The following is a 20610-nucleotide window of genomic DNA, read 5'->3' as shown; positions in this document are numbered from 1 at the left end:
CATAAATGGCATTTGTGTTAACCACTATAGACTGTCAGCCCTAATTGTCTTGAGGACATCTGCTTCAGTAGAAACTAAGTTTGTAAAAATTACATAATGAACCAGGATATAGTCATCTATGTTAATTGCTTTTTTTTTTTGAGAAGCAGTATATACAAGAGAAATTGTCTTTGTTGAGTGTTCATTTGCACCTTTAGTTTTCACTAGATAACAATGTTAGTCTCTGGGTTCTTGAAACTACTAAATTTGCTGTTAACTTTTTCCTAAAAAGGTAGTTGTTCTCGCCTTTTTTTTTCTCCTTCACATTTTATCAACACTTTCTCTTTAAGGAAAGTCTGCCTCTGATCCCTTCATAACATAGTGGGGGAAATCCCTCTAAACCATTGATAACTTCTGTATCTGCTGACATCACTGCCTTTCTTAATTGCACATATACCAGTTCATATTAGAGCAGCATCTTGTAGTTTTACAGTTTATGCTTTAGTGCAGGTAATTATAGTTACTTTGTTTAATTTACATTTTAAAAATGTTAACTTGCAAGTTCTTATAATGAGGATATTGTGTAGTTGAATTTACAAAACAGTTTGCAATGTCAGTCTCTACTATTGTGGTGGGCAGTGTAATATTTGACTTGTTTTTCTTTTAAAAACTGTTAATATATTTAATTAACTTTTTAATGTATTGGTAAGTATTACTTTTTTGAAAGTAATATTTCTATTAAGAGATGATCAGAATTGCGTGAATTAGTCTGATATTTTAAAGGAATGAAAACAATAATTTGCAAATAAATGAAGGACACTTTTAAAGAATGTGGATAAGAAATACGAATTCTTTAGTTTGTTTTTAAAGCTTTGAGGGTGAATTTTGTCAACTAATCCTATGGTTAAAAAGGTAAAAGCTATGTTTTATTTGCTCATATTTTCAAAGAATATTCTGGAACATTATTAAAAAATTGGCAACATTACCTCCAAGGAGAGGAATTGGATGTCTGTGGGGTGGAGGAAGATGGGAGGGAGTCTTTGAATTTTGAATTATGTTAGAAATAGGTTCACATTTTGAACCATGAGGTATTAGAAATAAAGCAAATTAAATTTAAAATGAAAACGAAAGTGCTTAAGTATAGAACAGAGATTGATTTAGCTTATCTAATAGTAACCACTTGATTTCAATGATCAGCTTAGCAGAGAGCCAGTCCTGTACTCACCAGTACAACTGGCACTCACCAGTTGGTTGTATGTATGGCAGGTGCAGAATAACAAAAGGATGACCAAATAAAAATATCGCTCATGTATTTTTTTCTATTAAAAGAAATCAACTCTTGTAGTTAAGTTGGAAATTCAACTGTTGGATAATTGCTAGATTTTTTTCTATAATCACAATGTCATTTTGTAAATCTTACTATCTCTGTTTGCTTTTAGTTGATGCTGATGAAATTAAAAGGCTAGGAAAGAGATTTAAGAAGCTTGATTTGGACAATTCTGGTTCTTTGAGTGTGGAAGAGTTTATGTCTTTGCCTGAGTTACAACAGAATCCTTTAGTACAGCGAGTAATAGATATATTCGACACAGATGGGAATGGAGAAGTAGACTTTAAAGGTAAGAAAGTAGTTTTTAAAATCTCACAATTTAGATAATCTACGAGTAGTCTTAAGAGTTTTATGTTTGAAAATATTTGAAAATTTTAGTTATTCTTCAATGTCTTTGTATTATTGGTGATTTTAGAATAATAGTGTATGTTTAAATTTTAAAATCTGTGCTGTATGAACCTTAACAAACTAAGATCTTTTACTTTGTGGCTCACAAACTATCATATTGCCCTATAAGATACTCTTAAAAATTAGGAGTTAATATTTGCTTTATTTTTAGAAAAGCCTCACTTTAGGGAATGTAATATAGGAAGCTGCATTATTTAAAACTTTTTTAAAAAGAATGAGACTTAAGTGAGCAATTAAAAATAAACAGCAATAAGGATATGAATACTTCTATAGAAGGGATGGATATATTTTAGTTAATGTACATTTTGTACTAAGATACTCAATAGTGCTTTTGCTAATACTAATGATACATAATTTTATTCTTGATTCTATACTTTAAACATTTTATTTCAGTGGTGAATCATGAACAGTTTGTTATTTGCTTTTCAGGAACTGAATGATTATAAGTGAAGGGAGCTAAAATTGATGATGATTTAATGTTTACCAGCAGTGAAGAAAAATGATCACTTATCATGAAACTTCAGTTTACTGAAGTGATTCTAAATGTTGGGATCAGAAATCCAAAATTATTTTTGTTGTTAAACATTAAACAATGTTTAATCCTTTTTTTTTAAGTCCTCCTTTATAATTATATTTCAAGAACATTACTAGCTTTAAAGAATGTTTGGGGTATTATGCTCTATGGTACTTATATGTTTCTACAACTTTGACTTTAGAGGACTCAAAGTTGATTTTATATATATATATTTGTATATATATGCTTACACATATATAATACATGACTATATAGACACACATATATGATCCATTATATGTGCGTATGTGTGTATATTTATGACCCTTTTTGCTATTTCATATGTGGCATTTTCATTATTAAATACTGCTAGTAATATTTTCTTTTACAGCAAGAAAAGGTCCTTTGTTTTTAAAAAGAAAATATCCACGTTGGTTTTCTGTGTAAAAAATTGAAATTTCTGATATGTAAACCTTTTCTGTTCTTACTCAGAATTCATTGAGGGAGTCTCTCAGTTCAGTGTCAAAGGAGATAAGGAACAAAAGTTGAGGTGTAAGTACTTTTCTTCATTGATTTCATTCTCCCTTTTATACCCACTACTACTTCATACTGCATTATAACCTCCTTGTAAAGCATTCTAAAAGTTTTCTTTTTATTCTAGATTTTTAGTAGATATTACAGGAATGTATTTGCAACTAGTATTTTTAATAATGTGCCATTGTAGGTTTTAGTTGAATAGAAAGAAAATGGAACTCATTTTTACTGAAAACAGTCAAGTTCAATATCCTACTTGGATAAGAGATTTTTTTGTTGTTGTTCATGATGAAAATAGGGAGAATTGGTCTAATATGATTAGATTAACTTAGTTTACACACATTGAATTCAGAAATAGCTAGCCAGAAGTCCACTATTTTGACTATGATAGACAACCTCTATTGCAGTGATCATTTGATACCTTTTAAATTATTCAGCTCTTAACTAGAGAGACATTTTATTGAATGACCGTTCTCAGGCATAGCGTATATAAGATGTTTATCTTACGCAAATTAACTCTTGATATAATTGAGAGTAGTAATAATAGCAGTTGGTATCTTTTATTGAGCTTTTACCATGTATCAAACTTGTGATATAAACTGTTCACATGTATTACTCACTCATACACTAAAAAATCTGGGAGGTTGGAACTGTTCCTAGCCCCTATTTTACATGTGCAGAAACTGAAGTAAGTTAAATAACTTGCCCTAGGCTATGCCAGTTGGCCTGTGCAGTCTTGATTCATAGCCTATATTCTTAGCTATGTTAAGTTGCGTCTAAAGGTAACATCTATATTCATGAAGGCTCATAGTTATGATTCTAGATGTTTAGCAGTTTACTATGTTCTTTATCAAAATATTTACTTATTATTGCCTTATAATTGCCATTGATTTTCCTTACTTTTCTTTTTAGTTGCTTTCCGTATCTATGACATGGATAAAGATGGCTATATTTCCAATGGGGAGCTCTTCCAGGTGCTGAAGATGATGGTGGGGAACAATCTGAAAGATACACAGTTACAGCAAATCGTAGACAAAACCATAATCAATGCAGATAAGGATGGGGATGGAAGAATATCCTTTGAAGAATTCTGTGCTGTAAGTATAAAAGAGTAGAGGTTTTTCATTAGTTGTGTTTAAAAAAATTGTTTAAACCACTTAATAGAGCATTTCTTATAGCTATTTTGCCCTGGAATTTTGCATTTGTTCCTTATTAAACTTGCCTGTTGGGCAGTATAAATGGTGAGCTCCCACCCCAGCCCTTTCTAAGTTATTGATGGGTGTTCTTGTGTTTTGGGGCAAGGACTCTGCAGAAGCAGGGACTAGAATCATGAGGGGGCCCTAGAAAAGTATAGGTGAAAATTGGGGTAACAGCTCAGCTTCTGGTTTACTGCTCATCTAGATCCAGTGATTTGCCACCATTCATTGCCTCCAAATAAAAACACAACCACTTAGCTTCTCTTCTCAACTTCTGTCCCTAAAGCAAAGATACTAGGTTTTTTGATGTGTTCTAAGGGTATTTTAACTGCAAATTGGAGCTACTAGAGAATTTAGAGGAGAAACAAGATAACAAAAAATTATTGAAATTTTCCAGTCATGACTTGTATAGGAAAATTTCCTTCCTCCTTTTTCAGGTGTTATTTTTTTTAAGACCACACAGGGAAAAACTAATGACTTTGGTTGTATGTAATGTAAGAACTGAAGTCGCTACCTTGGCGTTTAAGTTTGTGTAATCCTTTTAGTCTCTTCTTTCATCTCAAGGTAGTACTATCCTTGTATTTTATTTCAAAAAGTATGATGGTGTTCTAGTGTAAAATATAGGCTAAGTCTTTTGGGAAGAATTAGATAGACTTCAGACTTTGAACTGCTGCCAGGTGGTACTGATGCAAGTGTTTGTTATCCTTTCATTTCTCCTCTTCATTGTTGCTAAGTATCACTGAATCTTCCTGTGGACTGGCATCAGATTGAGTGTGACCATAGACCAGACTGGTAGTGGCATTATAAATTGCAACCAGCTTTCAAAAGGAGAAAAAATCAGAACAAAATCACTTGGGGAAGCAAGACAAAAATCATTTATCAGGGAGAGGAAATTAAAATACATCCTTAGTTATAATGGTGATAACTGTTTATACAGAGAAATAAGCTAAGCTTTTAGCTCTTTTTCTGGTATTTGTGATAAATTGCCTTTACTTGTGTTATTTTTCAGGGACATAGTCCAGGAATGGAGGGGGGGGGAGAGAGAGAGAGAGAGAGAGAGAGAGAGTGTGTGTGTGCAACTACTTTTTCTGAATATTGACTTTTTTTCTTATATCTTAAGCTTAAACAGTGAAAGAGATGGGAAAAGTTAATCACAGACTACATACCCACTTTTAAAATCTCAGAATACTTAACATATACAGATAAATCTTGTGAATGATTTAGTGACAGGATTAAAAGTGGTGGATTGAAACATGTGTATTTTTGTTTCCTCCCAAAACTAATGAAATTCGCTGTATTGAAAGGAAAAGTTTATGAACCCACAAGGATAAAGTGAAGAGCAGAAAGTATAGCAACTAAATTTGGCAGCTTACAAAGTTCGGTGGTTACCTAATCTAAGAGACGGGGAAATGAGTTCTAAGCTTTCCACTTGGAAAGTTGAGAAGCAACCTAAGTTATAATGGCACCTCTGAAAGGTTCAGAAATGGTGGTAAAAAAATAACTGAAAGTGGAGGTGATGGTGAGGCTAAAAACAGGAGAATTGGGCCTCCCTGGTGGCCTCCCTGGTCTCCATGCTGTCACCACTATGGCCTGAGTACTAATCCCCGGCCACAGAGCTAACCCACATATAGCGCAGCAGACCTCTCCAGTGTGACCTGCTTATCCCCTCAGCAGCGTATTTCAGTAAATCTACCTGTTCTGCTCCCCACTCTGTCTCTGGTGAATCCTCTCATCCCCCATACCTCTGGCCTACACCCCAGTTTGTCTATGCAAAAAAAAACCCCAAAAACCAGAAGAATTGCTTTACGGAGCAATTAGAACACTAGATTTTCTTTCCTATTCTGTTTAGCTTCTTTGCACTTTTTTTATTTTATGTATTTTTTACATTCTTTTTCATTTTTGCACAATGTATGTCTTTGCACTTTAGTGGGTGGTTGGAGAGGGTGAACTAGAGTCTGAAGGCTAGAAAACACAAGACATAGGTGGGTGGGGTGGGGTGTGAGTGAGTTGTGCCTTCTTGAGTGTGTTTGTGAACTTGCTTGCTACGAAATTAAGTGAAGAGAAGCATATTTGCTTCTTGACACCTCTTGCCTTCTTCTCTGACATTTAATTTCCCAGCAGCTAGACTTCAGGCAAAAGATGGAAGAACCATCTTTGGAAAATAAGATCTCCCTAAAGCAGTGTTCCCACCCCATAACTCAAAAATGTAGCCCAGTCAGTAGCCTTACCATGTACATGTAGTTTCCCATGCCCTTTTCCCAGAAGCAGAGAACCAAGGTATGCATGGCCAGTGAAAACTTTAAAAGTTAAATAAACATTTATCATTTTTGTCCTCAGGGATATATAACTATATTAAATTCTTGAAAAAAACTGGATAATACAGAAAAAAGTTTTCAGGCATTTGAATTAAATTTAGAAATCCATTCTAGGAGGCCTAACACCTGAATGCTAGTGATTCCAGAAAGAAAATGGAAGGGAGGAAGTCATCAAAAATGAATCAAGAAAATATCTGAGAATCAAAGTACGGAGATTCTACTGAAAGGACTTACACCAAGTTACCCAGCATAGTTTTTTAAAATAATATGGACACATTATCATGATATTTTAAAAAGCAGGAACAAAGAGATGATTCTACAAACTTCCAAAAGGCTGGAATAGAGAAGTGGGGAGATTTCATACAAAGATGCAAGAATCCTAACAGTAATCAACATATATTCAACTCCATGGGAAAATAATCTGCAGAAATTTTCACTTATCTATTACTTTTAAATATCTTCCAGAATAGAGTGACACAGGCCCATATTTGATTTTTGAGGACAATTCTTAAGGTAACATCTAGTTATCATTTAATATTAAACTACTAAAGGTAGGGATTGGCAAACTGTGGAGTGGATCAAATGGCGTTTAATACATACATGGCCTGTTTTGTATTTTTTAAGCTAAGAGTAATTTTTACGTTTCTTAAGGTTTTAAAATAAACTGCAAGACGAAAGTGCTATAAAAACTGTATGTGCTAAAACCTAAAATATTTTCTTTCTGATTCCTTTACAGAATAAGACAGAATAAGAATACTAATAACCCTTGTGCTTAAAACACAAGAAAATGCCTACTTTCCTGGGAGGCAAGACAATTTTTAAAAAGCCTGAGAATGCTTAAAGTAGTTATGTTTTAAAACTGTAGTTCCAATAAGGTAAATTAGTAAAAAGGAGTTTCGCAAATATAGCTAAGCTTAATTTGTTTCTGTCTGTTGCAGGTTGTAGGTGGCCTAGATATCCACAAAAAGATGGTGGTAGACGTGTGACTCTTTTTTAAAGAGTACCACCCAACACTTTTGCTTTCTTCTCCATCTCTGAAGATCTGCTCAAGACGTCCAGCAATGCTCTCTGTGTATTTAAATGGAAGTATTTTTCTCTGTGAAGCCACATTTTCCAACATGAGCCTCATGAAGCCAACTAAGTGTTATTGAACTCTTATTCTCTCAATAACTCAGTGTAGCACTTTAAAGTCTGAAGGACAGCAACATGAAAAGAGCATATCAATGTGGTGAAGAAAGGGAAGGGGTTGGCTTTTTAATTTATTTTTCCTCATCTTTTATAACAAGAAAGTATCTATATATACATATGTAAATATTTATATATAGATATATGTAGCTTTCTATATGTGTAGTAGGTTGGCTTTAATTTAATATACTTGATTCAGAAACAAAATGATAGAGTATAAAAGTGCCAAGCAGAACATAAAACATCCTTACTTTTATTTCACACAGTTTTATATATAGATAGAAGATTGTACAATTGAGCCGGGTGTTAGGCCAGCTATTTTCCTTCTCCTGTGCTTTCTCCTTTGAGAGATTGACAAAGCATTTGTTAATGTCCTCTTATTTACCTTAATTACATTTTTGTAACAAAGGAGTTTGTACTTTATTTATACCTATGAATATATTTCCAGGGACTAAATCTCATTGTTGAGCAGCTTTTAACATAACTCTGCTTGAGGAGAAAGTATAGTTCCGTGCTACTGCCAAGAGCTCTTTCTTGTGTTCATATAGAAACTGCAAGGCTATGGCTGCATCATTGTTTCTTTATAGCTAGGAGTCATTACATTTATTGAATGTCCCTGAGTGAAATGTAAGTTATCAGTTGTGATTTTGCGCATAAAAGCCAGAAGCTGAGGCAGTCATTTATTTTAGACATTATTTAATGACAAGTATTTGAAGTAATTATGTAATTGCTTAGAATATCCACTTGTTTGTTTCATTACATGGGTAAATAATTTATCACTAAACTTATGTTCGAACTATAAGTTTCCCTTCTGTTTCAGAAGACTTGCAGCTAATCTGAAAACTGGTGATATTTAATGTGCATGTATATATCTGAAACCCCACATGTATAAGTGATTTAAATGGGAGAAATCTTACTAATCTATATGCCACAGAAGAGCAAAATTTTATCTTACCCAGTTTTTAATCTCTTAAATTTCTTTACCCCAAAACATAAAGTGCATGATGGTTTTCTTTCTTGATTTGCCCATATTTGTATATGAATAACAATAAATTTGTGTGATATAAAAGTAGTGTATCATGTTCCACCACTTGATATTATCCCTTCCCTTTTCTGCAAAGGTACTATAGTGCAAACAATATTGGCTGGATGAAGACATTTTGGTTAGCTTTCTAGGACAGTAGTCTTTCCCTGTATAGTTTTTCTATAAAAACTGGTTTTATACATGAGTGGAAAAGGGCAGGTTGAAACAAAGTGAATGAATCTTAAATTGGGCACCTGCCTGCCATCGCTGTTCCTTCAACTGAGTGCTGCACATCATGGGCTCTGTCTGTGAGAGAAAAATCCCGGTGCTTGGTGTCCTTGCATGACATGGAGTTTTGCATGTAGATCTATTTAAAATGTACCTCTCTTGTTTACATAATTTGCATAATTTTAAAAGATGTTGCCAAACTTTGGAAATGTTAATGTTCAAACTGAAAAATCTCCACTACATGTAACTTTCTTCCTCTGGATCAGTACGTGGCTTATAATCCCAGCCAGTGGTTTGATCTGTTCCAGTGTCAACTGCCATGTGCTCTGCTTCAAGGGGAAACTAGTCTTTTGTGAATTTTTTGTACATAAGTATTTGTTACAAATATTTTAGCAAATGCTTTCTATTCTCTTGCTTGTGCATATCTTGGCTGGCGTTACAGCAAAATAGTGCAAACATTATTTCCTTACTGGGGAATGAGGGTTTCTTTTTTTCTTTTTTTTTTTTTCTTAGTGTGTAGGTGGGTGGGGGAGGGGTGGTTTATGTTGAATGTTTAGTTTTTCTTCTGCATGATACATCATGTTGTGGGCTCTTTAGAAATCTTCATACTGTATGAATAAGAAAATAAAATATTTGAAACTTGCTTGAGTATATATTCACAGTGGTCTTTGGTGGGTTTTAGCACTTTTTTTATTCTTTTGGATTTTTAAAAAACTGATAAATGGATTTTTGATCTTTGACTATAAGCTTTAAGTGAAAAACCTACAAAGCAACCTACAAAGCCGTATCCTATCCCTTTACTGCATACACTCTTCCTCTACTTCCAGCTTTCTTAGCCTCCTTGTGATTCCTGGAAGCTCTTGGCTTGCTGCAGCTGCAGGACTTAGCACTGTTTCTTTGCCCACTAGATATCCCATCACTAATCCCTTGCCCACTAGATATCCCATCACTAATCCCCTCAAGTCTTGTGCAGGTACACCCTGCGTAACAGGAACTTTCCCCCGGCCACTGTGTATTACAATAGACCTACCTGGTCTCCATTGCCCCACTCTTTCCTTCTGTTGCACTTACTCTGACTTAACATATATTTTGATACAACATATTTTATATATTTGTCTTACCCAGTTATTGAAATAGAATGAAAAGCTCCACAAAAGCAGTGATTTCTATTCCTATTCACTGATGGACCTAATTTCTAGACTCCTACCTAGTTCTTAGTATTTGTTGTGTAAGTAAATTAGTAATATGAGACACCTTATTTACACAGATTGTGATTTCAGAATAAATTCTATTTAGTACTTATCATAAAAAGTAAACTTCTTTTTGACATTTGCATTCAACAACTTGAACTTCATTCAGCAACTTTAAAGATTTCCTACTATATGTCTAGCCCTATAATAAGGATTTGCGATACTTGTGACAAGCAGATGATATACCTGGCACAGTCTCTAGAACATTCATATTGTCAGGTTAGGAGAGACATTGCACATCCTGTGGCTTCTTAGACAATCTAGGAATAGTTAGCTAAGCCTAAATCAACTGATGCACTTAAGCCCTGAGTCTTCTATACCTAGTTCTGGTAAGTTTTTTTTGTTGTGGTTTTGTTTTTGTTTTTGTGGGACCCTCGCCAGCAGCAGGGGAATGAACTGGTGCTGCAGAGGCTGTGGGCAGCCTTGCAGCCCAGCGCTCAATCGCTGTGCCACCAGGGGAGGCCCAAGTTCTGATAAGTTTTTAAGAATAGAAAAGACTCAGGCCCCCACTATGGCGCAGCAGTTGAGCGCGAGGCTGCCTGCAGCCTCTGCAGCGCCGGTTCCATCCCGGCCACCGGGCCAGGGTCCCACATGGCACGCAGACCTCCTGCTGCCTGCTGCTCCCCTCAGCAGTGTACTTCGTCGGTCTGCCTGTTCTGTTCTCAGCTCTGGCTCTGGTGAATTCTCTCACCCTCCCGCGTTTCTGACTGTGCCCACTACTTGTATAAATAAATAAATAAATCTTTAAAAAAAAAAAGAAAAGAAAAGACTCAACAGAGTGAAATAGCAATCCACAAAATATTTTTCTCATCTGATAAAAGATTGCTTTCCAGTATGTAAAAAATTCCTACAAACCAATAACAAAACAATTTTAAACTGGGCAAAGAACCTGAATAGATACTTCTACAAAAAAAGATGCTTCTTATGGGAATGCAACTCAAAACTATATCCATTAAAATTCCTTTTACTCAAAAAAATGCTGGTGGAGAAATTGCAACCCTGGTGCTTCGCTGGAGGGAACATCAAATGGTACAGTCACTAGAAGTGTGGCAGTCTTCAAGTTAAATACAGAGCCGCCATAGAAGCCAGGAATTCTACTTGGTATGTATATCCAGAAGTGAAAGCAGGAATTACACATATTTGTACACCCGTATTTACAGCAGTCATGTTTACAAAAGCCTAAGGTAGAAGAAACCCAAATGTCCATCACTCCTACTTTTCAAAAAGATTAGGTTTGATACACACATTCTCCCCATGTTGCTATGTTACAAAAGGATGAAAATCAATTTGGAGTGGGACATTTCAAGCAAGTTTCCACTGGATTCCCACAGTAATTTTTAAAGTACATTCAATCCCATGCAATATACAAACGAGTTCAGTACATGTAACTGATAAAAAGGCAAAGAAGCTTTTTCTAGGTTTTGTTTTCCTTTTTTTTATAAGATTATGCATACAAGAACTGGGGTTCAGGTCAGAGAGGTGTGGGGGTGGGGTGATAGGATTCACCAGAGACAGAGTAGAGAGCAGAACAGGCAGACTGACTGAAATACACTGCTGAGGGGAGCAGCGGGCAAGTCAAAAAAGGTCTGCTGCACCATGTGGCTAACTCCCTGGCTGGGGATCGAACTCGTGCTGCAGTGTCTGCAGATAGCTTCATAAGTTGTGTCTTAACCCCTTGCGCCACCAGGGAGGCCCTTTTTCTAGCTCTTAGACAAACTTTCCAATATTCCCACCATTAAAGTTATAAAGATTTGGGCAAGAGTTTTCAAGATGTGTGAGAGAATATAGTATCACAGTCAAGTTCAATGAAGTTAATTTATTTTAAAAATGCATTAAATGAATACTTAAATAGGCAGACACTAGTCAAAACAATATTTGCAGAACATTGTAGTAGTTTTCTTGTGGGAAAATCTCCCCATATCTCACCTTTACTTCTCTTGAAACATACCCAACATTGGCAAGGTCTGACTACTTTCCTGACTACCTTGAAAAATAAAACTCTTTCCTTACATCAGCCTGGTGATTTAGGTCTTTGATTTTAAATTTACAAACTGCAAAATAGAAATACTAGCCTCTTAGGTTCCCACTACAGCTTATGACCTGACTAAAATATTTAGTATCCAGTATTCAACTAAGGATCTTGATTCAGAGGTTTTCTGAGATCACTCTTTAATACCAGCTCATAACGAAGAAATGTTTATAAATGTATAAGGTGGTGAATTTATAAAGTACAAATTCATACACAACTGTTTAAACCAGAAGTCCCCCTCCAAATGAATTATAAGGTAGGCAAACTATAATAACGGTACAATATTTTGATATTTAAGTTATCCTCAAAGCTCTTAAATGTGAATACCATTAAAATTTTCCTTTAACCAAGGATTAAAGTGACTAGAAAATTCACGTGGTTTTTCCTGTGACACTCACAGAGGGGTAAGGTCTTTAAAGTCCAAACAGAAGATAAGTCTGATTTGAAATCAGAATCGATCTGCTGCTCTGCTAGCCACAGCTCGAATATTGCCATAAACCTTGGATGGAGGATTTCCTGCAGGGGGAAAAAATAATTGTTATACAAATAAACTTATACATAGATGCTACGTGGAAAATGGTCTACAACCCTGAAAAATAACGGGACATTTTCCATTGGGCTTATCTTAACAAAAGAATACGCAACCATTAAGGAAAATATAATGAAATATTCTCCAGCAAATATTTCAAATCCTAAGAGCCCAAAGCTCCAAGTTGTCAAAATATTGCAAAAAGAAGCTACTGGGTCAGATCTGGGTACCACGGGAGAATCTAAGTGTTTTCTGAGAAGCTGCTACAATCCTGACTTTGCTGCAGTCAATTAAGCTGACTGATGCTGTTCAGCAGCCCCCCTTTTGTTGAACCTAAAACATGACACTGCCTGCTATTCTGAAATGGCTCTTGTGTCACCTTACCAGAGGAAATCAGCAATGATTTAAGCAACATAACCTAATACACCCTTTCTCTTCTTTAGCAGGCAGACAGGTTCAGAGCAAAAATATTCCTACTTTTTCTAGGCCTGCATTTGTCAACCTCCGAGAGCTGCTACTTGTTATCTTTAACACTACTCTTATCCTAAACTGATTTGCAAAGGTAGTTTGAGTCCCTAAATTCATTCTTTTCTTTCCAGAGAAAATCAGAACACCCCAAAAAAGGAAACTGCTATTACCCAGGATGAGGTTGCAAATGGCAGTCCTTGCCATCTTGATGTTTTGGAAAGAGCCGAGGATGTGAACTTTCCTGCAAGAGACAAAGTAAAACAAGTGAGCAACAAAAAAGCCTGTCTTTAGTACAGAAACACTGGACAATCATGATACAGATTCCTAAATAAAGGGGGTAGTGACAGCTGCACACTCTGTACATATATTAAAGACCATTTTGAAAGGGAGAATTTTATGGTATGCGAATTATGTCCCAATAAAAAATTATTAGAAAAGAAAATGCACAAAAAATAAAAAAAGTTCCTTAAGATTCTTGAGTATTAATTGTGCTACAATTAATACAGAGTGTTACTATTTTTGAATAATATTAATACATACAGAGTGCTATTAATACAGAGTGCTATTATTTTTGAATTTTTTGTGTGTATGACAGTGTTAAAACAACACTGAAGATTACCCAGTCTCTTCCATTCTTGGTTTCCCTTATTTCATGTCTTCTGACCACTCCAGTGAGCACTATGTGTCAGAACTTTATTTACATGTTTTCATTTAATCCTCACTTGCGTTTTATTATGTAGGTGTTACTTCCATTTTACAATAAGGAAAGAAGTTTATAAGAAATCAGAAATTCAAGCTCAAACACTGGCAGGGCTGGATTACTGTGACCCCAGGTAGTCAAATACTACTGTACTTAATTAAAACATCTTTGGGTGTCAACTGTAAACTTTTAAAAGGTTATGTAAATTCTTCAATACTCAAGAGGATCATCGTGACCTTTTTAATAGGCATTCCTTGCTGAATGACTCAATAAGATCAAGAATACAGCATTTTGCCTTTTTGAGCCCACCTCAACAAAACTGGCAATGGGAACATTAAGCAGGACTCTCTCCCTCATAGGCTGCTCAGGTATTTCTGAAATCGGGACAAAGTGAGATTAAAAATTAGAGAATTAGTTAAAAGTCTGTTTAAGACAATCCCCAGATTTTCTCCACACTCCATGTGAATAGGCAACCTATAATTGTGGCAAGGTTATGGGGAAGAAGAGGTGGTTTACCAGAGGAAGCAAAAGACATGATGAGCAGAGCAGGGGTACCAGGCACAGCTGAAGTAGGAGCACCATGTTTAAAACAGGGGTGATGTCAACCAAACATCTGCATACTTAATGCTGAAGCACCGCCAAGTGTCCTCCATCACTGAGCTCCAAAAGTCTGGCAGCAAAGAGATGGTAACACTTCTCTGGGCAGCCTGTTCTGCTCAGTAAGGCTAAAATACCAAAAATCAGGGCTTCCCCAGAGAAAAAGCGAGGCTAATCACCACAGTGAGGCTCTAGTCAACCATCAGTCCTGCCCCCTCAAGCCCTGAGTTTCTATTTTGTTCTTTAACACCCCACTCTTTCCTTATGGCGCACACACTGGGGGTCTCGAGAATCTGATAAAAAATAAAATTCCTTAAAATAGAACATGGAAAATGAGAAAATAAAGACAGCAAAGTTACATAAAGCTAGAGTAGTTTTGCTACTAACCCAACCAAAGCAACAGGGCAGTAGCTGGCCTGGAATGTAGGTCTGAGGACACACGGGCAATTTTATTTCCCATTTGACATACTGAATAATTCTGGAATAACAGTTCTTAATTTTTTATCTTGCTCATATTATACTGTATTTTGACAGGTCATTAGCAACTCAATTTATAGGTGCATAGTAGTGCATATTATTAAAACATAATATAAACGGCTGAACATGGGAATTTCCAATTAGCCTGTTTATAGCAAAAACACAAGATAGCACATTTGATTTTGAGTAGTTTGTAAGAAAAATCTAAAAGCTGGCAGCACTCTTTCTGCCCACCTGTGACTGTACAGGTACTTGTTTTCACCAACTCTCTCCCTCCGCAGGGCAGCAGCTTCCTGCCTGCCCGTGACCTGTACCTGCCAGGACTTCTCTTCACTGACATCCCTCAGGGGAGGCAGCTCTCCTCAAGGCCGCCCACCTGCAACTATGCAGGCCTCTCTCAGCAAACCTGTCCCTTCTGGGGCAGCTCTTCCTGCCCGCTTATGTCTATGCACATGTCTTTTACCATCCTGTCCCTTTTCTAATAAACTTGCTCTTTAAATATCAAAAAAAAAAAAAAAAAAAAAAAACCTGAGATTAAAAAAAAAAAAAAAGTCAACATCTTGTTATTCATAATAGCCCCAAACAAAAACCCCAAATCCATTAACTGAGTGGATACACAAAGTGATGCATCTATACAATCTAGTAATGGACACTAACAAGAATTAAGGACATACTCAACAGAGAAACTCAGGGCGTCCCTGGTGGCGCAAGGGGTTAAGCACCGTACTATGAAGCAATCTGCAGCCAGCACGTGCTGGATCCCTGGGCTGGCCAGGGAGCTACCCACATGGCGCAGCAGACCTCTCCTGACTCACCCGCTACTCCCCTCAGCAGTGTATTTCAGTTATCCACCTGTTCTGTTCCCCACTCGGTCTCTGGTGAATCCTCTCACCCCACGCCTCTGAACTGGACCCCAGTTCTTGTATGCATAAATAAATAAATCTTTAAAAAAAAAGAGAGAGAAACTCAAAACAACATGGTAATTAAAAAGAAGTCATATTGCTGATAAAAGCATGCAGTTTGCAGCAACATGGATGGAGCTAGAAGGGATCATGCTCAGCGAAATAAGTCAGAAAGAAAAAGAAAAATACCGGATGGTCTCACTCATAGCAGGAATTTAGAAAACCTAAATAAGAGACCAGGAAAAAGACTAATCAATGCAAAGTAATAATCAAAATCAACAAGCAACTATAAACCAGAGACACAATGGGGGGGAGTAGGGATTGGGGGGAGAGGAAGAACTAGAGTCAAAATAAGGGGGGGTGCAATTGTATGGGGAATATAACCAAAATGAAAATGCATACATTGTACGAAGATGAAAAATGATGTAAAAATTATATAAAATATTAAAAATTTAAAATAAATAAAATACTTAAAAAAAAAGAAGTCATACACTGAAGACTACCTATTGTGTATTTTCATTTACATGCATTTCTAAAACTGGATCAGTGATTTTCTGGGAAAGGGATGGAGGTACACAAGGAACTTTTGGGAAGATGGGCCTGTGAAGATTACAGGACTATAAAATATGCCGAGAACTCACTGAACTGTATACTTAAAACAGGTGAAACTGACATAACCCATAAAACAGAGAAACTCAAACAACATGGCATGTAAATCATATTACAACAGTTGTTACAGTAGGCTCAATTCATAACAGATCACCATTATAATACACCTACCTTCATGTGAAGAGGGCCAACTACACTGTAATATATAGTACTATAGTTATCCTTAAAATATTAAAAAATACACTAAAATTTAGATTTTAAATAATAGTGAGCTCTCAGTTTACAGCAAAGATGAGATGATTTTAAATTATTTCTGGATTCAGTATCAGGCAGATCCCTTTCCTCTTAAGTCAATTGCTTTATTTCCCAACTTCCCAATATATAATCTCTGAGCCATCTGCCAATAATCCCAACCTAGCAACGGAGCAGCTTCACCTCAGAGTTGGGTAATCTCAGCCTGACTCCCAGCACTCTTATTTTAAGCCTGTAGAACATCTCATTTCTGTTTTTTAGTTCTTCATCCATTGATGAAGGTGCAATATGCACCTTTCCTTTTATGAAAGACCTTTACATATCTATGTGTAGACATACCCCTGTAAGGGTATACATACTTGATTTAAAGGAGAGCCTCACAATGGCATGTAAAACACCTATTCCTTGCTCTTCCTTACTGATTTAATAGATTCCCCTGAGATACTATTTAAATCTTCATGTCATGTCATTTCTTTCAATAGTGGTTCTAAACTTTTCCTTCATTGGAAAACTGACAAAAAAGCTATAATTTCTGAGATTTTTTTTCAGCTAACCTAACATGCTTTCAAAGGACATGAATATTCACCTAGAACCATATGCCAACAAGATTTAGTGGCAACTATGCATTAAATACACTCTTGATGTCTTTTTGAAACCAGCTGAAGGTCAAAGATAAACTTTGACAAGAATCATAGGTCAGATACTTACACATCAGCCAAAACTATCCGTGTCCGTGTCACATTCTCTATTGTGAATTTGGTTTTTCCTCCTTTGCCAGCGATCCTTCCTATTGCTCTCGACAGGTGGTCTCCCTTTAGGGGCTTCACTAAGTGAGAAAAGCAAGACCTCAGGAGGAAAGCTATTATAATACACAACCCACTTCCAAGTAAAGTTTAATCATTCAATTCCCCTACTAAAAGACACAAAATATACATTTTCTTGAAAGCTGCTCAAATATGAAACATATGTAATATTACAAAGCAATGTTACCTCCACAAGCAACTAAAAAATAAATAAAAGTTGCTAATGATACACCTTAACTGATGCTATTAGAAAGTTGAAAAGCTATTAAAAAGGTGACATCCTGACATTTGCAATATGGATGAATTTAGAGAGTATTACGCTAAGTGAAAGAAACCAGACGGAGAAAGACAAAGACTATGATTTCACTCATATTCAATGTGCAGAGAAAACAAAAGAGATGAACTATATAAAAACCCTAAATTTTTAGACTATAAGATCAATTAGTGATCAGAAGAGAGCAGGGAACAAGGGTGGGTAAATCAAAGAGGAACACTGTAAACTGAAGGGCAGAATTGGCATTTTAGTGACAAACTTAATATAGTACAGACACATTTGATTTTCAACGATGCATACCTGAAACATACATTACAATACAATGCCATGTTACTTTAATGTAAAAAAAATAGTCACACAATTCAAAGGCAGCAATACAAAAATAAAGTATTTCACAGAATATGACCACAATTCACTCACCATCTGTAATTTCAAAAGACTCCAGGAAGAGGTCATCCAACCTAATGAGGGCCAGTGCATCCTATAATATAAAAACAATGTTTAGATATCCAAGAATGATGTTAAGCTAAAATTCACACATTGTACAACTTAGAAACATTTTTTAAGGGCCCAATCCACTGTAACCTTTATATTGAGTATATATTTTTATATATATTTTGAATATATAAATTCAGCCCCCATTTCATGTATCATGAAATCACTCACCTCCACCTGAAACCCGAGAATGAAGGCTTTCACAAAATCAGCTGCTTTTGTCAGAGCACTGACATCCTTGGTTTCTTTGCATGTCTGTTTTTGTAAAAAAGAAGACATATAACAGTTGGGGGCAAAAAAAAGATATTTTAACAAAAGAATAGAATTGATCGTCCCCATTACTATAATTTCCTTCATCATCACCCTTCCCCAATATATTCTCTAAACACTCAGTTTTGGGGGAGGACAAGGACTATTCAATTTGCACAACAAAACTTTCCCAGCTCAAAGTAGAGCAGTTCCATGCAGACTGCCAATGACTGATCTCACTCAGGGATTAACAGCAGGATTCCTCTGCCACAGCCCAGTGGCTCACACTCAAGCTTCTGTTCTCAGTCCATGGCCCATCTATCAGTGCCCAAGCTGGTCCTCTTCTCTTCTCCTTAAATGCAATCTTTCTAAGATTTCTGATCTAATCTCCTGATTTCAAACATGTGTATGCTGATGTTTCCTAAAGCAACAACCCCAGTGCTACCAATAATGGTTAAAGCAGAGATCATGCCCACAAAGTTTATTTAATAATCACAAAAATTGCAGTTATTAAAAATGTCCACCACTGAAAATGACATGCACTGCAAAGATGCTTTACATACTATAGTTCTTTTTTTGGGGGGGGGGGTAAAGATTTATTTATTTATTTGTTTGTTTATTTATTTATGCACACAAGCACTGGGTACAGTCAGAAGCGCAGGAGGGTGAGAGAATTCACCAGAGCCACAGCGGGGAGCAGAGCAGGCAGAAGGACCAAAGTACACTGCTGAGGGGAGCAGCGGGTGGCAGGAGAGGTCTGCGAGCCATGTGGGACCGTCCTCCAGTGGCCGGGGATCGAACTGGCGCTGCAGAGGCTGCGGGCAGCTTTGCAACCCAGTGCTCAACCGCTGCGCCACTGGGGAGGCCCTACATACTACAGTTCTAATTTTCATGACAATCCTTAATTTTAAGTGACATTCCTGTGGCTTACATATGAGGAACCAAGGTATTAAGATGTGAAAAAGGTAACATTCGAACACAAATCTGGTTCCAAAACACTTATTTCCACTTACCCACTGACTCACAATCTAGTTGTAGAGACCACATTTGACAAATTTAAAACTGTAACAGGGTTGTACAAAGAAACATTTAAAACTAGATCTCAGTTCTAGTCCCACATGTGACCTTGAGTAAGTCCCATGGCTACTCCACATCTTAAGTCTTCTCATCGGTAAATGGAGGTGGTCAGTAAAACATCACACAAAAACGTTATTGTACCCTGTCAGACCCAACTTATGAATACAGCTAATATTATGCAGATCTAGTAAGTCTAGCAAGTGCAGATTTTGAAGGCATTTTGAGAAGTTCAAACTCACTATATTAGAAAGCTGGGGTAAGTAAACAGTTAACAAAGCACATCCTAGTAAGGAAAGTCTACTCATACATTTTCATGCCTGTAGGAGAAACTCTAATATATTTGGAAATATATGACTGCCATTCTGCTTACCCTGATTTCCACATTTCTCGATTTCAAATTAAAGCGTATTTGAAGTCCCAAATGTTCTACAATTGGAGTAAAAATCTTCATCCAATTCTCTTTTAAGGGCGTGTACCTGTTAGCTGGGACCGGAATTTTCCTTGTTTCTTCTTTCCCACCCTAAGAGAAAAGAACACACAACTCAAGCGGTGTCTGGAGAAATGCGGGTGGGGTTGCACAATGACAGCTGACCCACAAAAAGCTCCCTTTAAATTGAATGAATTAACTTCACGAAAGTGGCTTCCCTAAGAGGCTCAACTCAGATGAGTCCCCCCCCATATATATCTTCAACCTCACCCAGAAACCATCAGCTGGACCCCACTCTGGCCCTAGCTCCACTCCCGTTCTAGGGTCTCGGACAGTACCAGGAACGCGTCCCCGGAGAGGGGCGGGAAGACGGGTCTCTTCGCTGGCCGGGCCTCCTCCGTGTCCATGCGCCCAGCGTCCCCGCTTTCCCCCGCCGCCGACAGCTGCTCGGCCTGCCGTTTCTTTGCCCGCCGACCACTCTTGCGGGTGACCAGGGTGAAGCCGTCCTGGGCTACCGCGCTCTGGGACTCCATCTCGGTCTCCATCCCTAGAACTTTCAGCCCCACGGGCTCTTCCGGCTCGAACACGTGCGCCGCCGCACCGCGCAGGCGCACCTCCACGCGTCCCCCGCCCCTTACGCCAACCCGGCCCTTTCCTGGGAAGCCCCACGCAAGGGACCTGAAACAGGATTTGGTATAAATATGTTTGGGAGGAAGTGGGACCGCCCTAACATATGCCTGATTGTTATGGTCTCCCTCTGGT

At 37.1% G+C, this 20610-nt stretch overlaps 2 protein-coding genes across 5 annotated transcripts in view; one reads left to right on the top strand and one right to left on the bottom strand.

The window, feature by feature from the left end:
• The window catches only part of PPP3R1 (protein phosphatase 3 regulatory subunit B, alpha), a 66330-nt gene extending 56977 nt beyond the window's left edge, over positions 1-9353 (top strand). For both annotated transcript variants that reach the window (XM_037527515.2, XM_037527516.2), the window contains exons 3-6: positions 1419-1595; positions 2721-2780; positions 3675-3859; positions 7212-9353. In XM_037527515.2, the coding sequence (XP_037383412.1) occupies positions 1419-1595; positions 2721-2780; positions 3675-3859; positions 7212-7259 (470 nt within the window). In that variant the 3' untranslated portion in view covers positions 7260-9353. The remainder of the gene's footprint in view (positions 1-1418; positions 1596-2720; positions 2781-3674; positions 3860-7211) is intronic.
• On the bottom strand, positions 3167-20461 carry PNO1 (partner of NOB1 homolog). 3 transcript variants are annotated; one of them, XR_005128380.2, is made up of 8 exons: positions 20187-20461; positions 19792-19941; positions 18267-18350; positions 18021-18081; positions 17232-17349; positions 13157-13227; positions 12388-12505; positions 3167-3857 (listed from the first exon to the last, which is right to left on the bottom strand). XR_005128380.2 is itself a non-coding variant. In XM_037527514.2 (7 exons), the coding sequence occupies exons 1-7, from the start codon at positions 20391-20393 to the stop codon at positions 12438-12440; spliced, it is 759 nt and encodes a 252-aa protein (XP_037383411.1). In that variant the 5' UTR covers positions 20394-20461; the 3' UTR covers positions 10739-12437. The 3 variants fall into 3 exon arrangements, 1 of the variants encoding a protein (XP_037383411.1); XR_005128381.2 differs by lacking the exon at positions 3167-3857 and adding an exon at positions 7614-9318; XM_037527514.2 differs by lacking the exon at positions 3167-3857 and having other exon boundaries at positions 10739-12505.
• Between the last annotated feature and the right edge of the window lie 149 nt (positions 20462-20610).

This window comes from Talpa occidentalis, unplaced genomic scaffold (genome assembly GCF_014898055.3).
Source record: "Talpa occidentalis isolate TD23 unplaced genomic scaffold, MPIMG_talOcc4v2.1 talOcc4.5, whole genome shotgun sequence".
Taxonomy (NCBI): domain Eukaryota; kingdom Metazoa; phylum Chordata; class Mammalia; order Eulipotyphla; family Talpidae; genus Talpa; species Talpa occidentalis.
This window is presented reverse-complemented; position numbering and strand designations above follow the sequence as displayed.

Coding starts and splice junctions, on each gene's coding strand:
- PNO1 (XM_037527514.2), bottom strand. CDS start 20,393: ATGGAGACCGAGATGGAGTCCCAGAGCGCGGTAGCCCAGGACGGCTTC. Junction 18,082..18,266: donor TTCTCGGGTTTCAGGTGGAG/GTGAGTGATTTC, acceptor TTTATATTATAG/GATGCACTGGCCCTCATTAG. Junction 13,228..17,231: donor CGGATAGTTTTGGCTGATGT/GTAAGTATCTGA, acceptor TGTCTCTTGCAG/GAAAGTTCACATCCTCGGCT.